This window comes from Toxotes jaculatrix, chromosome 14, assembly GCF_017976425.1.
Source record: "Toxotes jaculatrix isolate fToxJac2 chromosome 14, fToxJac2.pri, whole genome shotgun sequence".
Lineage (NCBI taxonomy): Eukaryota > Metazoa > Chordata > Actinopteri > Toxotidae > Toxotes > Toxotes jaculatrix.
The window spans coordinates 4,438,595-4,461,791 of NC_054407.1; the positions used below are offsets into that span (position 1 = coordinate 4,438,595).

The 23,197-nt window shown below is 39.5% G+C and overlaps 1 protein-coding gene across 1 annotated transcript in view; it reads right to left on the reverse strand.

Annotated features, from left to right (window-relative positions):
- The window catches only part of brinp2 (bone morphogenetic protein/retinoic acid inducible neural-specific 2), an 86,920-nt gene that overhangs the window by 25,283 nt on the left and 38,440 nt on the right, over nucleotides 1-23,197 (reverse strand). Inside the window, exon 5 of the mRNA XM_041056119.1 lies at nucleotides 19,574-19,810. Coding sequence (XP_040912053.1) covers nucleotides 19,574-19,810 — 237 coding nt within the window. The remainder of the gene's footprint in view (nucleotides 1-19,573; nucleotides 19,811-23,197) is intronic.

Here is a 23,197-nt window from a genome sequence, read left to right on the forward strand (position 1 = left end):
ATCTCAACAACTCTCACCTGGATTGCCATTAAATTTTGTAAACAGGTTCAGTACCCAGATAAAGAAGCATCTGGTCAAATATTTAAGTGCCTACCACACCGAATGGCATCAAACCTGGCACTTACATTCATGGTCCCCAGAGCATAAATCCTACTGACTTCATGATGTTTGGTGACTGTTGATCTAACTCTACCATGAGGTTGGTACCTTTGGTTCAGAGTGAAATGTCTCAATAACAATGGGATGGAATGTAGTACATTCATGTTCTCCATAGGATGAATTATAATAACTTTGGTTATCCCTCAGCTTTTGTGCAATGTTAGCCTTTACTGACTTTTATTAGAGACAGGCCTTTGTTTCTATTTTCCCCCAAATTATGTTGAGCTACCATGAATGAAACTCCACACCTCCTTCAGAAATTGTTGCCACCGTGGTAATATTTTCAGATGTCAGCCGTTTTTATTCTTAGCTAATATGCTGCGTCTTCTAAACTCTGTTAAATTCATTCACTCTCTGACATCAAGGTCTATCAGTCTATTAGTCATATGTTTCTTTTTCTTTCCTTTGTATTTCAAGTCTGAAGCACTGTCTTCCTGAACTGAGTCATTGAAGAATAAGCTGAAGGATATGATTTTCACCTCTTTCAGCCTAAAGAAAGCCATTTGTTTCCAATCCTTGGGAGTATTCACCTTGTGATTCTTACATGCTGTGCTTTTAAATTACTATTCCTTTGAACATGAGGTGAAATCTCTCCCTTGCTGCAACTTTGCAGTTTACATGTGTTTTTTGTATTAACCTCTAACTGGGGTTTGATAATGAAGCTTTTACAAGCTTCACTGTTCTGCTCTCGAGCCCCTCCCCCAACCCACAGTCAGAGACAATGGAGTAACAAAAGACACAAATGCACACAGTTAGCCTCTATAAAAGACTTCTATGGACACTGATACAACACATAAGCATAAGCATGCACAAAAATTACCCATCTGCAAACATAAATCATCCTTTTCACGCTTGATGGTCCAAGTGTTGATAGTTTGGATTTGCAGACCATGCTCCACAGAGATGCCAAATTTAGTCTCTATTTATTGATCAAAGTATGTTTATTTTCTGCAGCACCAGCCTCTGTGTTTACAACCAAACGATGTCGTATGGCAAGCGTGTCAACAATTACAGGTGAAAATGTCTCTCCATGATGAAGAGCATGTAGTGAGCTATACATCTTTGTTTTCCTGGTGCAAAGGAGTAAAGAAGTGTTTGAGCCTGTCCTGCGAGACATCTCAGATGTTTGGGGCCCAGGGCAAAGTAAAGGTTGGTGATGTTTGCAAGAGGCTTAAACTGTACTGAGCTCTCTGTACTGAAGCAATGGGAATTACTTTGTTCTCTGTGGGGGCTGAAGGGTCAGGAGCAGGAGAGACAGATTAAAAGAGATTGGCTGAGACAACGAGAAAGATAGAGATCACTGTAAGGGATTTGGCAAGCGTTAGCACTGGTCACTTAGAAGCTAAACTTGTGCTGAAAAATTGAAATAGAGTTTTCCTCCCTCCTCCCACGCTTAACCTTTCACACAGAGAGAAATAATTAAAAATCCCAATGAAGAGCCCACTGTGAATTTATGAATTGCAAATTTGGTCCCAATTATCTCCAACCAATAAGATGTCACTGCTGAGGTGAGTAATGAGGAGCTATAAATATCCAATGTCATCTGGTGTGAAATGAAAGGTGATCATGCCATCATAATGACTAAGTTACTGACTCATGTCAACAGATATAAACTGTTTAATGAATTAGCTGCTTCATTAAGGAATTCACAGCTTACAGGGTGATGGAGGTACTAACTGTTCAAGCTGTCTTTATAACAAGTTTAGATCATGATGGAAGGCACAGTGAATGTAGACATCTTGTTGAAGAGTCTGCTTCATATGTTTAGGCACAGCTGCGTATGTTTTGTCTCAGAGATAGGTACAGTCTCTCAGACCTGTAGACCATCAGCCACCCGCCAAATTTTAACCTGATGGTATGATCTCTGCTTGTCATCACACACAATAGGTATGAATCAACACGACGCAAGTGGGTACAAGGGGGTCCACAAGGTCGAGCAGAGAAAAAATGAACAGTGCAGCTGAAAGAGAGAAACAAAAACATGCGAGTTGAGTCTATTTTTTAATTATGCTACACTCTATAGGAAGGGAGATAGAAAATAAAGAACTGTACACTTTTTTTCTGTAAGTCTAACTTTTTTAACTATAAGTTAGTGAAGTAAGTGAAAAGTTGTCATTCTCCAACATACACTTATTTAACTTTTTTTGCAGTTGCAAATGGTTTAGCATGTTTGACTGTTTGGGTTTCCTTTGACCCAAAATTAAGTTGAGTAATGTCAGCACACAGTTTTCATCCACTCTTTTTTGTCCACTGTGATTTGAACTTGCTAAACACAGAGTTTTCACTGAGTCAGTACAATCCCCCACCAACGTTCTGGTTTCATCTCTGAGGGAGATAAACAACATATTCCAAACTCAGATTCACAGAGATGTAATAATTTCTTGCCAGGTATAAATGTACCCACCCTACAAGGACATGATGCCTGGTATCTCCACAGGTATTAAAGATTGTACTGCATAGGATGTCGAGCAGCAAACCTCCAGGGCCTGTCAGGATCCCACCTAAGGAGTTTCTGCACTTCTGGGACCTGACTGGGACAATACTTTGGCTCCATTCAGACTGCTATAGTGAAGTGTGTATTTATGAGCATATCAATGTAGCCCTAATCCCACTGTTGCAAATGAAAGGCAAGGACCCGCTAGAGTGTTCTAACTATAGGTCTGTATCGGATAAAATCAGATTTAAAGTCAGAGTTATGGATAAACTATGGATAAACAGTGACGAGTTTGTCAAACTGGTACAAGTTTAATATTCCAACCCCTCAGCTATGATCAGTGCAAATGGACTTAATTCTAATCGTTTCACAATTTTTTGTGGGACAAGACAAGGCTGCAGACTGTCTCAAAGTCTGTCCCATTTTCACCCTCGAACTTTTGGCTCAACACTTGAGACAAAACTCACCTCCCCTATCCAGATCAGACATTCATCTCATAGTATATCGACCTTTGCAGATAACTTTCTCATACACTTATCAGACAAATAAAACTCTATATCCTCCCTCTTAGCAGTATTTGAGGACTTCAAACAGCAGTCAGGGTATAAAAATAAATGGGACAAAATCTGCTCTGATGCTGTTAAATGAGGTGGCTAAAAAGATGGAATATCTACAATAAAAGCATTAACTTTCTAAATATGATGATTTCACTCACTCCCCCACTGAATTATTTGGATAGGATTGATTAAAAAGTAATAATAAAAATGCAAATTAAAAAATAAGGTACAATACATATACCTATTGTACCTAGGTGTCATGATGAGGAAAACAAAGAAGGTTTTTGCTTTTTTCACACGTGGTGGGTGGTTATTGATGCATATTTTACCAACAATATAAGTTATATTGTGTTAAAAGCCTTAGAGTTGTGCAGAATAAACATATATGACAGAAATGAACTGGCCCAAAGCTGATCTGAGACATTGAGATTAGATTTGAGAACACATCTGGAAAGCCGTGCATGTTTAGATGTTGCTATTAAACGTGGCTTTGCATTTTACTTGCATTTCATCATCTGCACAGTGTTTATGCTGAATTCACATTTTTATGTGAATATTGATTATTTGGCTTTAATCTTTAAAGCTAGGCTCTACAAATGGGAGCACAAGCCTTTATTATGCATAGATCCCCTTTAATCCCATTTCCTCTGAGCAGATCTACTGGTTTTCATCTTCTGATGGAAAATAATCCTGATATATCTTAGAACTTATAGAAATTTCATAGAAATGCAATAACATTACATCTGATCTGTTCACACTGACTAAACTTGGAAGAACATGTTAAGTATGCCACCATCGGTCTCCTGGTTTCCATTAGCCCACATCTGCAGCCCTGTCCGTGTTCTCCCTTCAGACCTGTCATTCTTCATCCGTCCACGAGATGTCCCCAGACCTGTTCCTCTTGCTCACCTGTTCCACATCTCCAATCACCTGAGCTTCCCTCCCCACACACACCTGAACCCAGTTCCCTCACCACCTGAGCTGCTATTTAAACATGACATTTTCACCAGCTCTTTGTTTGAATCATCTGCTTGTGTTCCCTTGTGTTTTCCCTGTATTCCTGCTTGCCAGCCTGTTCATCTCATCTGCCTTTTTCTGCCATTAAAGTGTCTTCACTGAATCTGCCTGCCTTTGAGTCTGCGTTGGGGTCCTCCCTGCCGGTGCTGCTTCCTTGAGCTGCGACAAAGGATGAGTGATGATCACAGATTGTCCATTTGTCATATTAATAGCTTGTTTGCCTTATGCAAAAACCTGGCCTCTGGCTTTGTCAGTCACCTAGAGGCATCACACATTAAAGTTCACCATTAGTCTCTTTGTGGGATTCAAAAAAAGTGAAATGATTAAATACTTTTTAGAACAAATGCACATTCACACAGATCTACAGGCACACTCTGTTAACAGGTGCATTACTCAAAGGACACCTTGAAAGTAGTTGCTTAGGGAGACAACTACTTGAATGAGTATTACTCATTTACTTTTCCCACTCAAATCAGGCTAAAGGGCTGCTATGTATTATAAAGACTACACAAAGATCTGAGCCTGACTAAATGAAGTCTATTTAAAATATGACTATAAGTGGATGTCCTCCAGTCTATCAAACTCTTCACCTCACATAAGTTCATTCCAGAGAGGATGAACTTTACAAAGACCTGAAAAGAAGAAGAAGAAGAAAAAGCTGTCTTTGGCTGTAGAAGCTCGTTAATGAACAACTCATTAACTGGAAGGCATGGTCATATGCAGCTGTATGACACACACACACACACACACACACACACACACACACACACACACACACACACACACACACACACACTTGCACCATTACACAAGGATGCACACAAATACACACACACACACACTGCGATGACATTTGATAGGCTGTGTGTCTGTTTTAATTGAGTCTCTAGAGAGTCCTGTTGGCACTTGGCACCAGGAGAGCCTCGGTCCAGCCACCCAGGCCAACAGCTGTAAACACATGGCAGCGACAAAGAGTGGTACAAACACACTCTTCACACAATGTCAGCTGACAGAGTTTTACAAGCTTAATTCAGTCTGTCTATCTGGACCATCATTTTTACAAAATAGTTCAAAATTTAGGTGGATTGATTAGATAAGTCAAACTGTCCATTTTAGGTCCAGAGTTAGCCTAGAATAGTTTATCCCAGTGTATCTTGGTAGAACTGAACAATTTATTGTTTATTTTGACTTCTGGAAAAAAATAACAAATGTTACTACTTATATATCACACAATTTTATATATATATATATATATATATATATATATATATATATATATATATATATATATATATATATATATATATATATATATATATATATATACTCATATAAACTGTATATACAGTTTATATGAGTAATTTAAAATGATGCTATAGTTAATTTATAAATTACTGGTTTGTGTCTACAATTTCTGTATTTTATGTAAACAACGTAATTTTATGTATATAACCTAATGTATACATAAAAAAAACACAATCGATTATTAACACATCCAGACACAAAACATCATTAACATTTATTTCATATTTATTTGGAGTCATGTGCCTGACTACTTGGTGACTGTAAGTCCAATATTCAGTCTCTTTTTTGCTCGGTTTTAGTCTCCACAGTCTCCTCATGTTACTTTCTAGTTTACTAGTAGCTGACTTTATCGTGATGGGTGTATCAGAGCTGTTTTTGCTGACATCAGAGTTGGTTGCTGTAAACCAACTGTACGAGCAGCGTCTGTCTCACATATGAGCCAAAATATGTTAAAAATATAAACACACATTTGCATTCATATATTCATATTTCATGTTTACAGCTAAAGCAAAAAAAAAAAACAAAAACCAAAAAGAGCACAACCGCTCCTGTTATCCGTGTTTGCTGCTTGTCCTTACTACATATTTATGCTTTACTAAAACCTCGATTTACTGTACTACTCTCCCTGGGCAACATGAAACAAACTCCCATGTTGGGTTAAAAGTGCATGTTTACCAATTAAGAACCTCGTGGTAAACTCTCCTGGGTTTAAATCTCTGTCTGACTGCCTGGTTGAGCTGTTGGTGCGTCGGTGTTGTAGAACAGATTTCAGCAAACTCACATCACCCAAGTCCCTAACTGCAGCTGTTACCTGGTAAACGATGTGTCCCCATAGCACCTCTATACTACCACCTTAGTTGCGCGTCACGGAGGTCGTCTCCATGTCCGAGGAAATGAGGCAGGCGAAGCGACTAGAGTGTTCATTATGCTGACCGACCCCGCCCTCACCCTCCACCTCCCAGAGGGGTGGATGGCACCTCCTCCTTTTCCTCTTATCTCTATCTTTAGAAAAAAAAAGGTGAGTTTTTCCTCAAGACTCAGGGAGGGGTGGAAGTTAGGGATCAAGAGTAAAAAAGCAGAAGCTGAGTGTGTGTATTTTTGTGTTTGTGGGTGTGTGTCCTATCCTACAGCAAAGAACCTCCTCTTATCCCTTGCTGTGGAAAAAAAAAAAAAACTCTCTGAAGCTGCTTTATAAGAGCCAGTGCTCTTAAGTCTGGCTTGACTCTTCTCTCCATTTCCTATCTGCCCATCTTCTTCTGTCTTTCCTGATATTTTTTTTCATTTGCTTGCCATTTCCTCCCCTCCCTTTTTTATACTTCTCACTTTCCTTTAGGTGAATAACACTTTTTACTTGTCTTCCTCTCCCTTCCTTTTCCGATTTACTCGTCTCTCCTCCCCTTCATTTCATCTCCTGGTCTCATCTGTTCTCCCCTCACTCTCATCTCTGTTAGTCTGCCTCCACGTCTTCCCCTCTCCTCTTCTCCACTTTCCTCTCTCTCTGCCTTGATTTACTCTCCTCCCCTCTTCCATCTCATCATTTTTTTTCTCCTCTACACATGTTGAAGGATTAATAGCTACCAGGTTATGCCTTGCAGAGCCACAGCATCACCTCCTCTCACCCTGAGCAACGTTCTGAGATGAACTGCTGCCGCTTGCCTTTTTGTCAGCCTGGGGCTCATTCTCTTGGGCTATTTATCGGCCTGGATGTGGAATAAGTAAGAAAGGCAAATAGCATATTGAGCACCACTGATGAGCTACTCTTTTGGGCATGTCCTTGCCTCTGTCCCTTTCACTCCGCCTCAGGCTCTGTTGTCTCTGTCAGAAATCAAACTGTACCCATCTATGTCTGTTGATTTGTCACTCCGGAGTATCTGTCCGCCTCTGTCTTTCTGCGTAATCCTCCGATCCACCACCCTCTCAGTTCCTTCCCGCCAAAACCTCCTCCAGAGACATCTGTGCTGGTTCGCTGATGCCAGCGGTCAAGCCTTTTGGGAGATCATGCTTTTTCCACCGTGACATACAGACAAAGAAAGTGACTGTCTGCTCTTTCTGTCCTCCTCTTCTTTCCTGTTTATGCATTTGTGCTGCCATAAAGAAGAGTTAATACAAACTGAGAAAGATTGCTGGAATCTTTTTTCCAGCAGATTTGAATGTCAATGATGTACGTCTGAAATATATGTTGAAATAAGTGTTAAGTTTAATTTAATGTCCTAACCATGCTATTTTATTCACAGGCTAAATGTTAGCACCAAATGTTCACATCAGTAGACCAGGACAATGGTGGACAAGTACTGTTTGCATTTCATTGATGTGGGCACCAAGGTTCAAAGCCCCAAAATGAGACTGATTAACAAACAGGGCATCAACTGCAATAAGTGAAAAGTCATTGTAGGAACTGAGGAAATTTTTCACTGACCGCTGTTGATTGATGCTCTGTGCCTGTAAGACACAGCTCAGCCACAGCTACGAAAAGTAGGGGTGCTGACCAGAAGCAAAAGCAGCAAGATTTTTTTTTTCAGATGGTTTCTTATGTTTTGTATAGAGTTCTACAGCAATTTGTTTGCAAGATCTCTTATGTTAGAGCATTTGGACTCAGACAGCATTTCTTCTTCTGTGCCATGTTATACATACTGTACATTTGCTGACATAACTTTATATTGTACTGTTAAGATGTGATTCACTTTCACTGTGTCACAAGAGCATTATGAACATCTTTTTTTTTTATCAATGTTTTAGAAAAATACAATTTTATTTATTATTGTTTTGAGTAAGCAGTTCACCAAAGCTTTCATTAACTTGCTGTGGCTCTTTTGTCTGAACACATCTCTACTGCACTTGTCAAATGTGTAAAATAATACATGAGGATAAATATCCTCACATAATTTGTGTATCTACTATTTATAAATCACTCTCACTTCACATTTTTTTTATTATGATTTGAACAAATAAAACTTCATGAATAGTTTTATGCAGTTCTGATGATTGGTAACCTCAGTGTGTTTGTTTGTTTGTGTGTGTGTGTGTGTGTGTGTGTGTGTGTGTGTGTGTGTGTGTGTGTGTGTGTTCACAAACAGAAACACACACACACACACACTCCTCAATCCTCCACTGACCAGGCCCTGTAAATGCTTTTACTCCCCTGCTGATTCCTATCGTAACACTTCACTACCACTCTGCTTCTCTCTCAGCTGACAGACTGGCTGAGTTTTTGACTGAATAAACTTCAACTCTACAAAAATCTAATTGAATGTCAACATAAGCAAAACAAAACAAAAAAACAACAACACATGGCCATTTAACTGAAACATCTCACGAGGTGCATGTGTGTGTGTGTTACACAATAATGAATAGTACAAAATGAAGGAACAAACACTGCGGTTATGTTCTCCTCAAATATGCTGGTTTTATACTTGCAGGCCTAATTAGCTGTGGCAGATAAACAGCAGAGCATCTGGCTTTTAGACACTTAAAGAGATGGTGAGGCAGCTGCGCATGTACACTGGGCTGTTGTTCAGATGTCACTTTGAATGGCCCTGAGATTTTGTTATTTCTTGAGTCCAGCTGTGAATTTTGGCCTGATGGTGGTCCAAGAAGAAAGGAAAGAAAGGTGAGGGTGTAGCCCCCTTAGCTCTACTGTCAGGGCAAAGCTTCTCTTTAGTTAACTCTTTGGTCTCGGACATACCTTGTAATTTAGTGTGAAAAGTGGTCACTCGTAGCGATAAACCTACAACAAGAATCCTCACCTGAATTTGCGGCTCCCCTCAGGGTCACGCAGTTTTATCTTATATTTCAGCTCACTGTTTAGCTGGTCGGCCTGTGGCTTTACTGCTTTGGTTCCACTCTCACCGCTCTCATGGCATCATTTGCGGCCACAGCAGGAAATATATGTTGTGCACTCAGGACCAAACAGCAGACAAACACAGTTAGTCAGACAGGGTGTGCTTTCTTTGTGCTTTCTTTATGGTTCTAGCTCGGAGCTCAGTCAGACTCCTTTCCACAGGTCTACAACCTTCAAACAGACTGATCTGTAACTAGATAACAATGTTTTGAAGCTGAGCAACCCCTACACCCTGTTCAGTAACTGGAAAGGACCAGCAAATGCCATAGACACTCAGCAGGTCACATTAACATAAAGATGTGTACATTTGCCACAGTCAGCCAAAGGTTTCACTAGGTGATGGGCAGGCGTCTCCTCTCATTCTTCTCATCACCACCACCCAGAAAAAGTCTTTTCTGGTTTTCTGTGTTGGGCCGGAGCTGAGTGTGTTGGCTGCATTTCAGAGGCAGGAAACAACACAGCAGGACACGTTAATCCCCACCCCACTCACTCAAATATTGATCAGATATGATCAATAAGATACATTTTATAGCCATGAATATCATACATAAGTTATAAATCAAATAACGGATGGAACCGCCTCGCTCAATACGCTAATAATGTCAAGCCATTAGGCTACAGCACGGCTAATCTAAGCAGACAATAGCTGATGACAGCTAATTGTGGAAAAGGAGACTACTTTAACCCTCCTGACATATGAACATGCACAAAACAGACTTCAAAGAAAAAGTGGTCTATTATACAAACTCACACACTGTTTGACTATGCTGTCGAGTTTTTCCTGAAGAAAATTAATTACTTCATTTTTGATAATTAGGCCTGTTATAATAATGGCAAAAATGAAATAATGCTGCCATTCAACAGACACACACACACACACACACACACACACATATATATATATGTATGTATATGTGTATATATATATATATATATAAAACATAATACAGTTCAGACAGTATTCTTTTATGATCTCTGATGTGATTCCCATTCACTGAGGCCTGGCGCCTAATCTTTTACCACTCAGCAGCTGAATAATATCAAGGTGGGGTGAAGACGATCTTCACTGAAGACCTCATGAAATCCATTAGAGGTGAATTAATGTTTGAAATGTGTGTGTGTGTGTGTATGTTAGCTTGGCCATTAGAAGTATGTTGTCAAAACTGCAGCTTTTACAACTATAATGTTTATTATCATAATTACTCCTGTAATTGCCGATTAAAACTATGTTTACAGAGAAATGTAAACTAAATGTGAGCTGCATGTCCACGGGTAAGGAGCCAATTGCGAGAAGCAACCCACAGAACATCAAGCTGTGATAGGTTGGATGTTTACAATATGCGCCTTGTCCTATCTCACACCACATGTTTGAGAAGAACCTGATAAAAAAATAAATAAATAAATAATAATAATTCTAGTCTCCTAGGAGCCAAGTTCCAGCTTTGCCAGCAGCTCATCATCCTTACCACTGGAAATCTGCCTATTGTTACGGTTAGGCAGTTTCTCTCCCTCAGTCCTAGTCTGTCTGCTGTCCTTCCCCCTCCCTTGAGTTTGTCCCCAGTTTGCCTCACTCTCTGTTTGTGTGTGTGTGTCCCAGCCTGGGCGTGGTGACCTACTTTCCTCCTCTCGCCAATTCACCTGCACACCTGCAATCAATCCCCTCATCAACACCACCTGAAGACAGCTGCACAAACACTCCACTCCTCCCCAGACTGTTCTGCAACCTAACACATTCAGGCTCCTTCCTAGGTTTTTTTTTTCCTTGTGTTTGTAACTTTTCCTATGCTTTCTTGCGTCTGTGTCCACGCTCCCTGGTTTCCTGTCCGCCTGCCAAGCTCAGTGCTTTGCTTGTCTCCACCATCTCCTTGAGTATCTCCTCTGCATGTCCTCCTCAACATTCAGCTCTGGCTCTGGTTTACCTGCTCTGCAACAACAAATGAGTTCACCTGCAACATTACAATTAACTATCAGTTCTTGAACTCTGACAACATATCTGTGTCTGAGTGCTACCTTTTGGGTGCAGTACTTTTTACTGTGTACTTTCACACCTATTATCCACATTAGGGAAAACTGGACTGTAACCAGTCCAGACGTAACCAGTTTTCTCCCCATCTGTTCACCCACTGAGCTTCTCTGGGATACATATATGATGTTCAGACTTTATTTATTACCCCAGACTACGAGTCTGTTTAACAGCAAACATCTTCTGCTGGTATGTGGTCATTTGCACTGATCCATTTTCCTGTATGGATTTGTGATCCTAAATAGAATATTAAGTAGAAGCAGTTTTTACCCAGTTAATTTTAATGGAATTCTTCAATAAACTCATTCTCCCATTAATCTGTGCACTGTAGATGATCGTAAAAATCGCTTCAAATCATAGAACACAATTTTTTGACGTTGTCTTTTCTTGTTGATAAAAACATTGTTAAAACCAGTTTTTGTCTTGAGGTGTAGCAGATTATAGCAGGTGATACAAAGTCAGTGTTATAGTGTTTAGTTCAGTGTAATATGTTTTTCCATGCTTCTTACATTACAAATTAGCACAGTGCCTGCACTCATATGATTGGCCTCTGATCAAATTTTGTTGGCACTGATTTAAAGTTTAGGGGCGGAGTGCAGCATTTCACAGGGAGAATCATCAATGGAGAACTCTTATCCATGATAATCCTTGCTTGTCTGTCTGCCTCACTGAAAAAAGCTCTCACAGAATAATCTTAATGCTTTCAAAGATTTGTTCTCTATATCATATCCTTTTTTTTTTTTTTTTTTACAGTAAAAAAATATAACAAAACATATGAACAATGCTGGTTTCATTTCAAGCAGAAAGTGATGGCCATTGACTCTGTCTGTAACAGTCATATGAGAGATGGTGCAATATCTTCTAAATGGTTCCTCCAGATGAATAAATCCCTATGAAAACTATGAAATCACATGAGTTTCTGTGCCAGTGGATTTCTAAACAATGCCATGATGTGAAGGCTCTCATGCTTCAGAGTCTGGTGAGATGAGCACGCTGGACTCTAATGAAACCCTTAATCCACAGTATAACACATGCTCATGCTTGTTTTCTCTCAAAAGGTAATATGAGACACAGTGATGACAACAGCTGTAACAAAAGCATGTTGGAAGGAAGATTCGGTTTGGGATTTCTACTGTAAAACAAGAAATAATGACGGACAGATGGAAGGCAATGGAGAAAAAAATACAATGGAAAAATGGAAGAAATAAAGAGGAAGCAGAGAGGACTGCCTGTGCCAAATACAGTCCTCCTGTGGAATAAGGGAAGGAAATGAAATGAAATGAGAAGGTAGAGGAAGTGTTGCCAAATCTTGAGCTGAGGCAAAATCCATCTCTGGGACTAAAATAATCCCTCCTTCTTTTGTTGTTTTGATAAATCCAGGAAGCGCATGTGCTAAATCTGCACCCTGAGACAGCGTGCTTTATGACGGCAATAAAGGTGGAAATGGGCAGAGATTTAAAGCAGCGGTGTCCTGATAGCATTGAGCGGAATCCATGCCAGGACTATTTGTAGGTGGTACCAAGTATCAAACAGATTCTTGTTAGCTTGCAGGGAGGCTTTTTAATTAACATAATGGAGGAAGACAGACAATTAGAAGATTTGTACTGTGCTGCAAAACTACATGAGGAATACTATGATGTAGAACAGAGAAGCTGAAGAAACCATTAGAAGATGTGTAGTGAGATGTGAACAGTTACGAACAGGATTTACGGATTCATTCATGATACAGTGGCAAGAAAAAGTAAGTGAACCCTTTGGAAGTACCTGCATTTATGTATAAATATGTTTTAGAATATAGTCAGATCTGTGGCTATTCTCCCAAGGAGTGGGTACTAAGATGACTCCAAAGGCATAACATAGGGTGCTGAAAGAGGTTAAAAAAAAAAAAAAAAAAAAGAAGCTCACAGTAGCAGATAAAGGCTTAAAGGAGCTAGTTAACATCTCTGTTCATGAGTCGATCATACGCAGATCATGATGTATGGATGCATTGGTTCATGGTGTCTATGACAAGACACCCAAGCCTGTGCTCTCCAAAGAAAATTCTCTGTTCACCTGAAGTTTGCAAAAGAGCATCTTGACTTTCCACAGCACAACTGGGAAAATGTTTAGTGGACTTGATGAAACAAAGGTCGAATTGTTTGGGAAGGGCGTGAAGCATGATGTATGGTGTAAAAATGTGCTGCATACTAACATAAAAACATCATCGCAGGTGAAGTACAGTGGTGGGAGTGTAAGGATCTGGGGCTTTGCTGCCTCTGGGTTTGGACAGCTCACCGTCATTGAGGGGAAAATGAGTTCCCAAGTTTATCAGTGCATGAAAGATTCTAAGTGTTGGTGTGTTATTAGCTTAAACACATGATGCAGATGCAGAAAACCAGAGAATCCCAAAGGGTTCACGTACTTTTTCTTGCCACTGTATATGACTGTAACAAGGAGATGATAGTTAAGTAGAGCTGTCTGTCAGTGATATGAAAGCACCACCCAGCAAGGCAAATATAAGCAAAGAATGATGAACACATGCAAAGTAATGCACTAAATATCATTCTGATTCTACCAGGGTAACAAGAATCTTCTTCCACTGTACTACATCCTCTAGATGCTGTTATATTTGTGCCATTACATGGCTGTTAGTTAAAGTTGTGTTCTTGTTGAAGAGCTTTGACTTGAAAATTTTGTTTCTCTGCTGATGTATTCTGCATAAACAGGTCTTTCAGAGCAGCTGCGCTCTGCAGTGTACACGCATCCTGCCACAGTGAGGCTGACATCTCTGTGTGTGAGTCACACAGGTAGGTGGTGGTGTTGTTTAATCCAACGCACCTCATGGTCCAACTAGCTGGCCTAATGGTTACAGGACCAGCCTGTTTCTTCACTGGACATAGACATTAGAAATTGTTTCAGCAAGCAAAGCAAATCCTATTAACACTGAGTGACAGGTGTTGAGCATTGTGATGCAGCAGGTATAGCAGCTCCTCACAACGGTCAAATTATTTAAATGGCTGCCTGGGTTGGTAAGACAGTGGCGTGCATGCTAACATGAGCACTAAACTCTCTGGGTTGATGGGACTGCATTATTTTTTCAAAGTATTGAGCAAAATCAAATTTAGACCTGATGTTGGCACTAAGTTCTTAGAAGTTTTTACAACTCATTATGTGGGAAACATGAACATCTGTACCAGTTTTTTTGATTGTCTATCCAAAAATGGTTGAGACATTCAGTCCATGTAAACACCAACATGGTCCTTTTATTTTATTTTTTTTTAATATATCTATATTTATATTTATATCTATATCTATATCTGTCTCTCTTTATATGTGTGTGTGTGTGTGTGTGAGAGAGAGAGAGACAGTTCACTTATATTTATTATATAAGTCATGCTCACTTGCTTCCATGACAGATATCTAAAGAACTAGAGAACAAACTGCAGTGATCAAACATTGTTCTGATAACTGATGCTTTACAGTCCTTTCTCTGACCAACATGAACTGGATCCAGCAGAAGATGAAAGTCTCTCTCTTTAAAAATGACTCTGGGATTTTTCCTCTTTCCTCGCCCTGTCTTTCTCTCAGTGGGGAGATAACACTGCCTCCCAGCCACCCTTGGAGCAGGGAATTGAATCTCAAATACAGAGAAGCTCCATCTTATGTTTCATGTATGAGTGACCTCATTAGTTAGTTACACCCTTCCCTCACTCCCTGCAACATGTATGGTGGCCAAGAACTCAGTTTTCTCACATCAGCTGGTTCCATTTTAACTCAATGTGACTCTCTTATTACTTGCTTGAAAGTAAAGGTTTCATGGTTTTGGTTGCTGCATTATGATGAACACAGGCACTGTAGTTTATTTTGAGTCCGTAGCTGATATATATGTGTGGAGAGAGTTTAGACTCAAAATGATCACAAATATGTATTACATGATTTACAAATGAGAAAGAAGATTTACAACATGTACAACAATTGGTGCATAATTTTGGGTACTAATGTAAATATTCACTAGTGCCTTAAATGTATACTAATTCACATTTGAAAATAGTCCCCCAACAAATGTAATATTTGTTGTGATATGTTTACCTCAAAAAAAAAAAAAAAAAATCCAAATAATTGGATTTGTTGGCTAGAAGAAAAATATAGAATCATGACAACCTTATACTTTAAAACACGTCTCTAAAACATGTGCTCTAAAGAAAGTGGGATGCCCTGACATCTGAGACTAAATGTACAATGTCAAGAACATTCATTTTCATTAAACTACATTTGTTTATACAGAGACTTGAATCACTAAATGAGAAAAATGTTGGACCTCTGTGAAGGTGAAACACTGACAGAACTTTGAAGTCTGTGACTGACGTGACAAACAAAGCACTCTCGCTCACAAAGTCTGACACTGTAATTTTATTCACACACTGTATTAAACCAGGTAGAATCAGGCGTTAAGCCTTGAAGCCAGCTGCGTTTTCTGCTTCCACAAAAACGAAAGGCACCATGTTCCAGACTCAACTTATTCATACCTTCCCAGGACATATTTGCCTCCCAAACTGTGCATGAGATCTATCCAAAAAGAAAAGGAAAATAACCTTGGAGCAGAGAGCTCTTGTGATTTTCTATGTGTCTCTAGCTAGCTATCAAGGTAGCCTTGGGTCTTTAGTTGGGAAATAGTGAGTGGCTTGGGTTTGAGGGTATTATTCTCCTCTTTTCTCTCGCACACAGACACACAAAACGATTTAGTCTCTTCCTTGTCCTCCTTCTGTCTCCCTGACACACACATGAATAATCTCATATACACACACACACAATCCTCCCAGTTGTTTTCCTCTCACCACAATAAATTTATCAGCCCATCCCAGCAGACGAGAGTCAGCCCAACTTCCTAGGCACACCCAGAAGCCAAAAACTACTGTGTGTGTGTGTGTGTGTGTGTGTGAGTGTGTGTTAGAGTTAGACAAGAGGGGGAGAGATAGACATACAGAGAGAGAGAGAAGGAGGGAAAGACAATGAGCACTAACGTAGAGCTCTGAAAGTCAAACACTATTTGCCATGTAGATTACCCTCCTGTCGTCTCCCTGCATTCATATTTCATCCCAACTTTGCTCTGTCTGGTGAGCGTGTATGTGTGTGAATGTGTAAGTGGATTGTGTGTATTCCTTAAAATTAGATAAAACTTTGATGATCCCCTGGATACACGCCTGAGGGTGTACAGTATATGCCTGTTTGTGCTGTCCTTGTGTGTATCTGTGTGTGTGTGCGTGCGTGCGTGTGTGTGTGTGTGTGTGCGACTAACCGGGAAGCCTTTTATGATATTTTTAGCTTGTTACTCAAACACAGTCTCTAAAAGTACTAAAGGCCTCATTTTTTATGACAAACAGTACAAAGTTAAACTCCTGACAAAAACCATAACGTCAGCAGAACAAGAAAAGCCTCGCAAATGCTTGTCTTCGTCCTCCGCTTTCGATACTGTCAGTGCATCTTTACAAAGATTTAATATGCAGCAAAAAAAAAACAACCTTGCAACGTCAGGCACTGTCAAAACGAGGCTAAGTGAATGCACAGAAATGCTGTTTACCTTCGTAATGTCACCCACAAAGCAATTTCTACACACATATACACACACAACCACCTGAACTCCCCAGGGAGACACAACACACACTCACAAAGTTTAAGAAAAGCTGCCAGAAACCTGTCTCCAATTAAAACCTGCCCACACCTTCCAAGTCATTACGAAGTGAGCTGGTGATGTACCAAAAAAAGAAAAAAAAAGAAAAAAGAAAAGAAAAGCTAATTTAGGAAGTGACGCCCGACTTGTTCTTCATCATTGCTGCCATTACATCACACACCTGTGTCTCACTCTCTGTGATGAATAGTTTTGATAAAGCAGCCCAGCTTACTGAAAATCGATTTCACAAGAATGAGATTATACACCTGATGGGGCCTCCGTCACCGTCAGCTTTCACACTTCTGGCTCTAAACTTTGTCACAGATTACTGCATTATGTTTAATAATGCAGAAGTTTCGAAAAGCGAGTCAGAAACAGATAGCAGGCTGAGTTCCACTCCGCAGTAATGTAAAGTCTGGTGTTTTTCGAGAATGAATGAGTTGAGACAATATTGAATTCCAATTCAACTTTTCTTTAATTATCAACTTTCATAAGACAGCTTAGTTTTGTAGAAATGAGTCACACTGCTGTGAAGCTATCTTTTTAATTTCTTATGAGAGGGAACAGGTCTCCACACTTTTTTTGTCATAAATTCAGATGTCTCATTCCTGAATTATAACCTTCAGTATTAGTTATAAAATTACAACTACTTGTATTTCTTTTTATCCCTCTTCTACTGGTATATATTTCTACTATTACTCCTTGTGTTCATGCGACAACTACTCCTTTGGATCCTACGATTGTTCCTACTGCAAAAAAAAAGCTGATAGTGATATTGTCTTAAACAGTGGACAACTAAGGAGCTAAGGTTTGCCATGTGAGATGAGAGAATCAAATAATCTGAAGATCTTATATAGGCCATATGTTATATACGCTTTTATTTACTTTGGTTTTATATTCATAGTTTGGGCAGACATTCCCATTCGTTATGACAGCATTGTACTCTCCACAGTAATTGCTGAGATAATGGCCAGATTAACCAGTTAGGGGACGCCAGAAAAAAAAAAAAATTCTCCTGTTGGACACTATCCTCAATAAAAGCTAAATATAAAAGAAATAAAAGAGTTAAATCTATATTTTGATGCAGGGCTTATCTACATCACACGGCCACAACATTAAGTAATAATGCTCAGTTGATATTGTACTTTAAAGGTACAAATTCCCCAAGAAGTTTATAGTTAAACAAATCACCAAAAGTCCAGTCATTTGCCTCCAACCTGTGGGTTTTGGGACTCCTGGGAGTCCGGGGCCTGTTTGGCTGATTTTGGAACATAGCAATTAAAGCCAACTATTAAAGCCAACGATTTTGTGAGTCAAACTGAAAGTGAGCAAACTGAAAACTGAAAGCATAAGTGCTGAATTTTGGTTATAATAATATTTCTTTTCACAGTGAAACTCTCTGTGAAATATAATGAATGGACAGTTTTTTGAATAAATTTATCGGTCACCATTGTCACTGGAATTACCCTATAAAACACATTTATGTAACATTTAATAGACGAAATTGTGTTAACTTCCTTCCTTTAAAAGTTAGACACAACATTAATGTGCTGCTTGTCAGCCATGTGTTTAAGATTTTGGAGTCACTTCAGTTGCTGGCTAATTTAGAGTTTACTTAACAAAGCATCCCAGTGAAAATAAAGGCTTTAGACAGCTGGCCTGGACTTAAAAGACAATGTCCCTCAACCCTGCTTGGGACTGTCACTTGAAAATGTAGATAAAGGCACTGTTCTGTCTTTACTCCAACAGCTCTGCCAGAGTTTCAGCCGTGCAACACTAAATGTCCCCTCGGACACAACACAAAACATGTAGTAAACAGCATACTGAAGTTATTAGAAGCTCACATGCTGTGTTTTGCCTTTATGAAGCAAATGAGCAGCAACTGAACTGTAAGTATATCATAGCACATCCTCAATGACTGTGCTTTAGTTGTCAGTAAATATCACGCGTGATCAAGAACACAGAACACAGAACAACACTTCACAGGTACACACTGTATAAATGGAGTGTTATTGAGAATAAACTGCAATCCAGCTTGGAGCTATAAATCATCACCAGCCTACCAGCTACATATGGAACCGGAACTGGAACAATGTTATGCAACACAATCCCAGTCCAGCTGTCCAAGCCTCATCTCGCTTATTCACACCTTCAGTACCCCCTCAGCCTGTCAGAGCCAAAATGGAGACTGTAATAATAATTTTTTTTTTAATTAGCACATTAAAAAAAAAAAAAAAAAAAAAACACTGAGTGGAAACCCCAAAATTAAAAAAAAAAAATCTCCAAACATAGCAAAAAGCTTTTTTATGCTTGAGACGGAAAAACCATTTGAGGTTTGGTGCTCTTGCAATTACATGATCTTGCTGGACTCTCTTCTTCTGCATCAGTTTAAAAGGTTTAAATGTTGGGTAAAGTTCAGGCCTTAAACCTAAAACCTCATTCATTACTGACACGTCGGAAGGGAAGGTTCTGAATAATCACCAGTTTCCTTGGCAACCAAACTAAAACCTCATTCAACACAACCTCATCACAAGCAGTTTGGCAACCCCAACGCCAACTCAACCAGTTTCATATAAACCATTACAGCCCATACCTGATTCCATGAACTCTTGGTTGAAGCTGCTCCAGGCCTCTTTGCTCTTCTCCAGGTTCTGCTCCATGACCTTGATGTCAGCGAAGGGACAGTTGCATTCTGGGAAGCGGGAAGAACACCGGCACCAGCAGTCATTGTTGCGGCAGAGCAACTCGCCCTCCGAGTTGCATGCCACATAGCTGAGGGCTGCCTCCACAAAACGCCCACGTAGGAACTCTGGCAGGACATCTTGCAAGCCTGGAAAAAAAAAGAAAAAGAGAGAAACACGGTAAAGTATTTTTTTTAGCTTGTTCCACATATTTTTGTGAGAATGAAAGTGGAAATGTTGAGAGTGAGGCATTGCACTTTAGCCTTTGTACATAAAATGAATTTTTCAACACATTATGAAAGGAAATTCTTAACACAGTTGTTTCATTACTTCCAGGATTATTAATTTTCAACACATCAGGGGGTCGAAAATTATATTTCCTTAAAAGCAACAATCACTGTGGCCTTAGCAACTGCTTAGTTGTCACTGCTGCTGGATGAAAGTCTTGTTTTAAAAGGTAACATGAATGTGATTTTCAATTCTATGTCATTTATTCAGTCCATGATACTGAAGTGACAGCTCTAATTCAAGCTCCAATATACACATCAGAACATAGCTACTGAAATGCTCACGTACAGCCCATATACCATCATAGAGACACTGACACTAACAACATGTCTTATAATGGCTGAGGCCAACAGAAATGACAAGTGCAAAGACAACAGCTGTGTGTACTGTGTGTGGGGCTCTTGCCTGGAAAGAACAGTCACTTAACCACATTACAAATGGCTCTCTCCTCTGTGGCTGATTGGTGAAAAAGACTTCAGCTACGTGTAGTTGCCGTCGAATTGTCATAGGGACGAGAAAATAGGATGTTTTCTCCAAAGCAGTTCTCATCATATCACTTTCAGTGGCAGCTCTTGCCACAGGTACTGTAGGTGCATATACAATAAGTTTAGACGCCTGCCCAGGGGCATATTTTAGCAGTTTTGGGAGCTATCAGTAGCAACTGTCACCTAGTCTGCAGTCACCATAAACAGCCTGCTGTTCCAACCTGCCATGTACAGGTTGTTTCCTATTATTTCTTCCTCCCGCTGTGTAATGGAGATGCTCAAAACATCATGAGAGCAATTCTTTTTTTTTTTTTTTTACAACAGGCAGAGATGTCATTGAACTTCATCTATCTTTTTTTAAAATCATACCTAAGGTAATAATTATGGAGATGATCAATGCATATTCAATCAGCAGACAGAAATGCAAGAGAAACAGTGAACATTGCTTTTCCTGCTCTGCATGTTAGTCCTTTTAGTTTTCCTACTGAAAATGATTTGCCCCTCAGACTTTTTTTTTTAAAAATTTGTATTTATTTATTTATTTATTTTTGCTATACCAGCTGTTTGAAGGCGTGTTCACACTGCTATGGTTGCATGTAGGGTCTTGATAAAGACACAAATACACAAGACCGAACAGGGATTTTCTGATGAGGGTGACTTGAGGTTTAATAAACATGAAGAAACTGGAAAGAAGCTGGTAAAACAAAAGAAAAACACCACACAGACTTTTCAAGTGTACAGTGCTAGCAAAATGCTGGTCACATGCTGTCTAAAAAACGTGCATGAAAAAAACTATTCCATGCTTTTGTTACCTCTAGGCTGGATTATTGCAATTCCTTATTATCAGCCCCAACAAGTCTCTAAAGACTTGTTGATCCAAAATACTGCAGCATGAGTACTGACAGAAACTAGGAAAAAAGATCATATTTATTCTGTGCTACCTTCACTGCACTGGTTCCCTGTTACCTGTAGAACAGAATTTAGACTCCTGCTCCTCGCCTACAAAGCCTTTAATATTCAGAGAGCAGTCAGAGAGAGGTCAAAGATGGTATCTGTTACTCCACCTGAGCACTGCATTCCCAGAACGCTGGCTTAGTTGTGGTTCCTACAGTCCCTAAAAGTAGAATGAGAGGCAGAGCCTTTCAGCTGTCAGGCTCCTCTCCTGTGGAACCATCTACCAGTTTGGGCCCAGGCGTCAGATCTCCTCTCCATGTTTAAGATTAGGCTAAAAACTGTCCTTGCTGTTACATAGTTATTATAATTAGGGCTGGCTTAGGCCTTGAACCATCCTCTACTTAAGCTGCTATAGGCCTAGACTGCCGGGGGACTTCCCATGATTTGCATTCATATCCCATGAATACATGTTGCTAACTCTGTGCTTTCTCCTCCCGTCCAGAGCTGCAGAGTCTGGATCTATGGTTGCAAGCTACCTGCTGACACTATGATCCTGCGCAACACCCACTGATACACAATAATTTAAGACTAATAATAATAATAATAATTATTATTATTATTATTTTTATTTTTTTTATCATTACTCAGTAATTATTACATTTCTATGTGGGACCTGCATTGTGTTATGTTCTCTTTTTCTTTCTCTCTCTTTCCCATTAACAAGTGTCAGTAAGCCAGTTTAGAAACCCCTTGTGTTACCACAATAGTACAATAACTAATAATAACATAGCAACAGCTAGCACAGTGCACTGTTCCATCATGTATGACCATCTTAGCACCGTAAAATGCATTAAATCCTGAGATTACTTTGAAGTGCTGAGTTTAAAAACCTAACGACAGAAAACATTTTTACAGTAGGTGTAAATAATTAAATTGAAGATGGCTGAATTCCATTTAGCTGCTTTGGTTTCAAGGTCCTGGTGTATTGTTCATGCTGGCTCTCTGTGACACTGTCATGTGACATGGTATGTGAGTTACCTGAGAAGAGGTAAATGCTGTGTTAGAACAGTTTCACGTTGTCAGTTGCTGCTATTTATCTGCCACAATCAGACACAGTGGTGTGAGACAGCACGGCTTAAAAGAAGAAGTGTAACTGCAACTAACAACATGTATATACGTTCATGGAGGTTACTACAGGTGTAAATGGAAAGAGAAAGAGTATTGTCCTTGTTTACTTTGTATATTACTTTGGTGAACGTTGGTGTTTTAAAATGTTTTTTTTATTTATGTTGTCAGGACAATGAGCATTGATTTTTCTTTAGTTCTGCTCTTCCTTTGTCGTAATCTTCTCATTTCATTTGATGGAGTTTAGGTTTATCCTTCATGTATTTAATTTGTGTGTGTTTTTTTTTCTTTGTGTTGTTTTGGTTTGAGCTTCAAACCGAAAGTGACTGAGATATGTGAATGGGTATGGGTAGGAAACACTGTGATGTTAAGTAAAAAAACAAAGCAGTGCCTTGGGCAAGACACTAACTCCTGTCTCCTCCTCACTGATCCATAGTTTAGAATTGATCCTCAGTGCCTCCAAGCCTGTGTATCACTTGCTAAGGATCCAGAATTCCCCAAGATCTGGTACCGGTAATGGACGCAATTGTTAGAACATTGAGTACAATTGACAACTGGTTATCACAGAGACTATACACTATAAAACAAATTTGTCTGTATATAGCTACAAAGTGAGAACCCAACCCACTGAGTCCAGTGCCACATATAAATGCTCAAGCTGTAGGAAACAGTCCGTCTTCATGTCCTTTAACAGCAGGGTAACACACTGTTTCAATTCCACTGCTTTCATTATTTAGATTATAT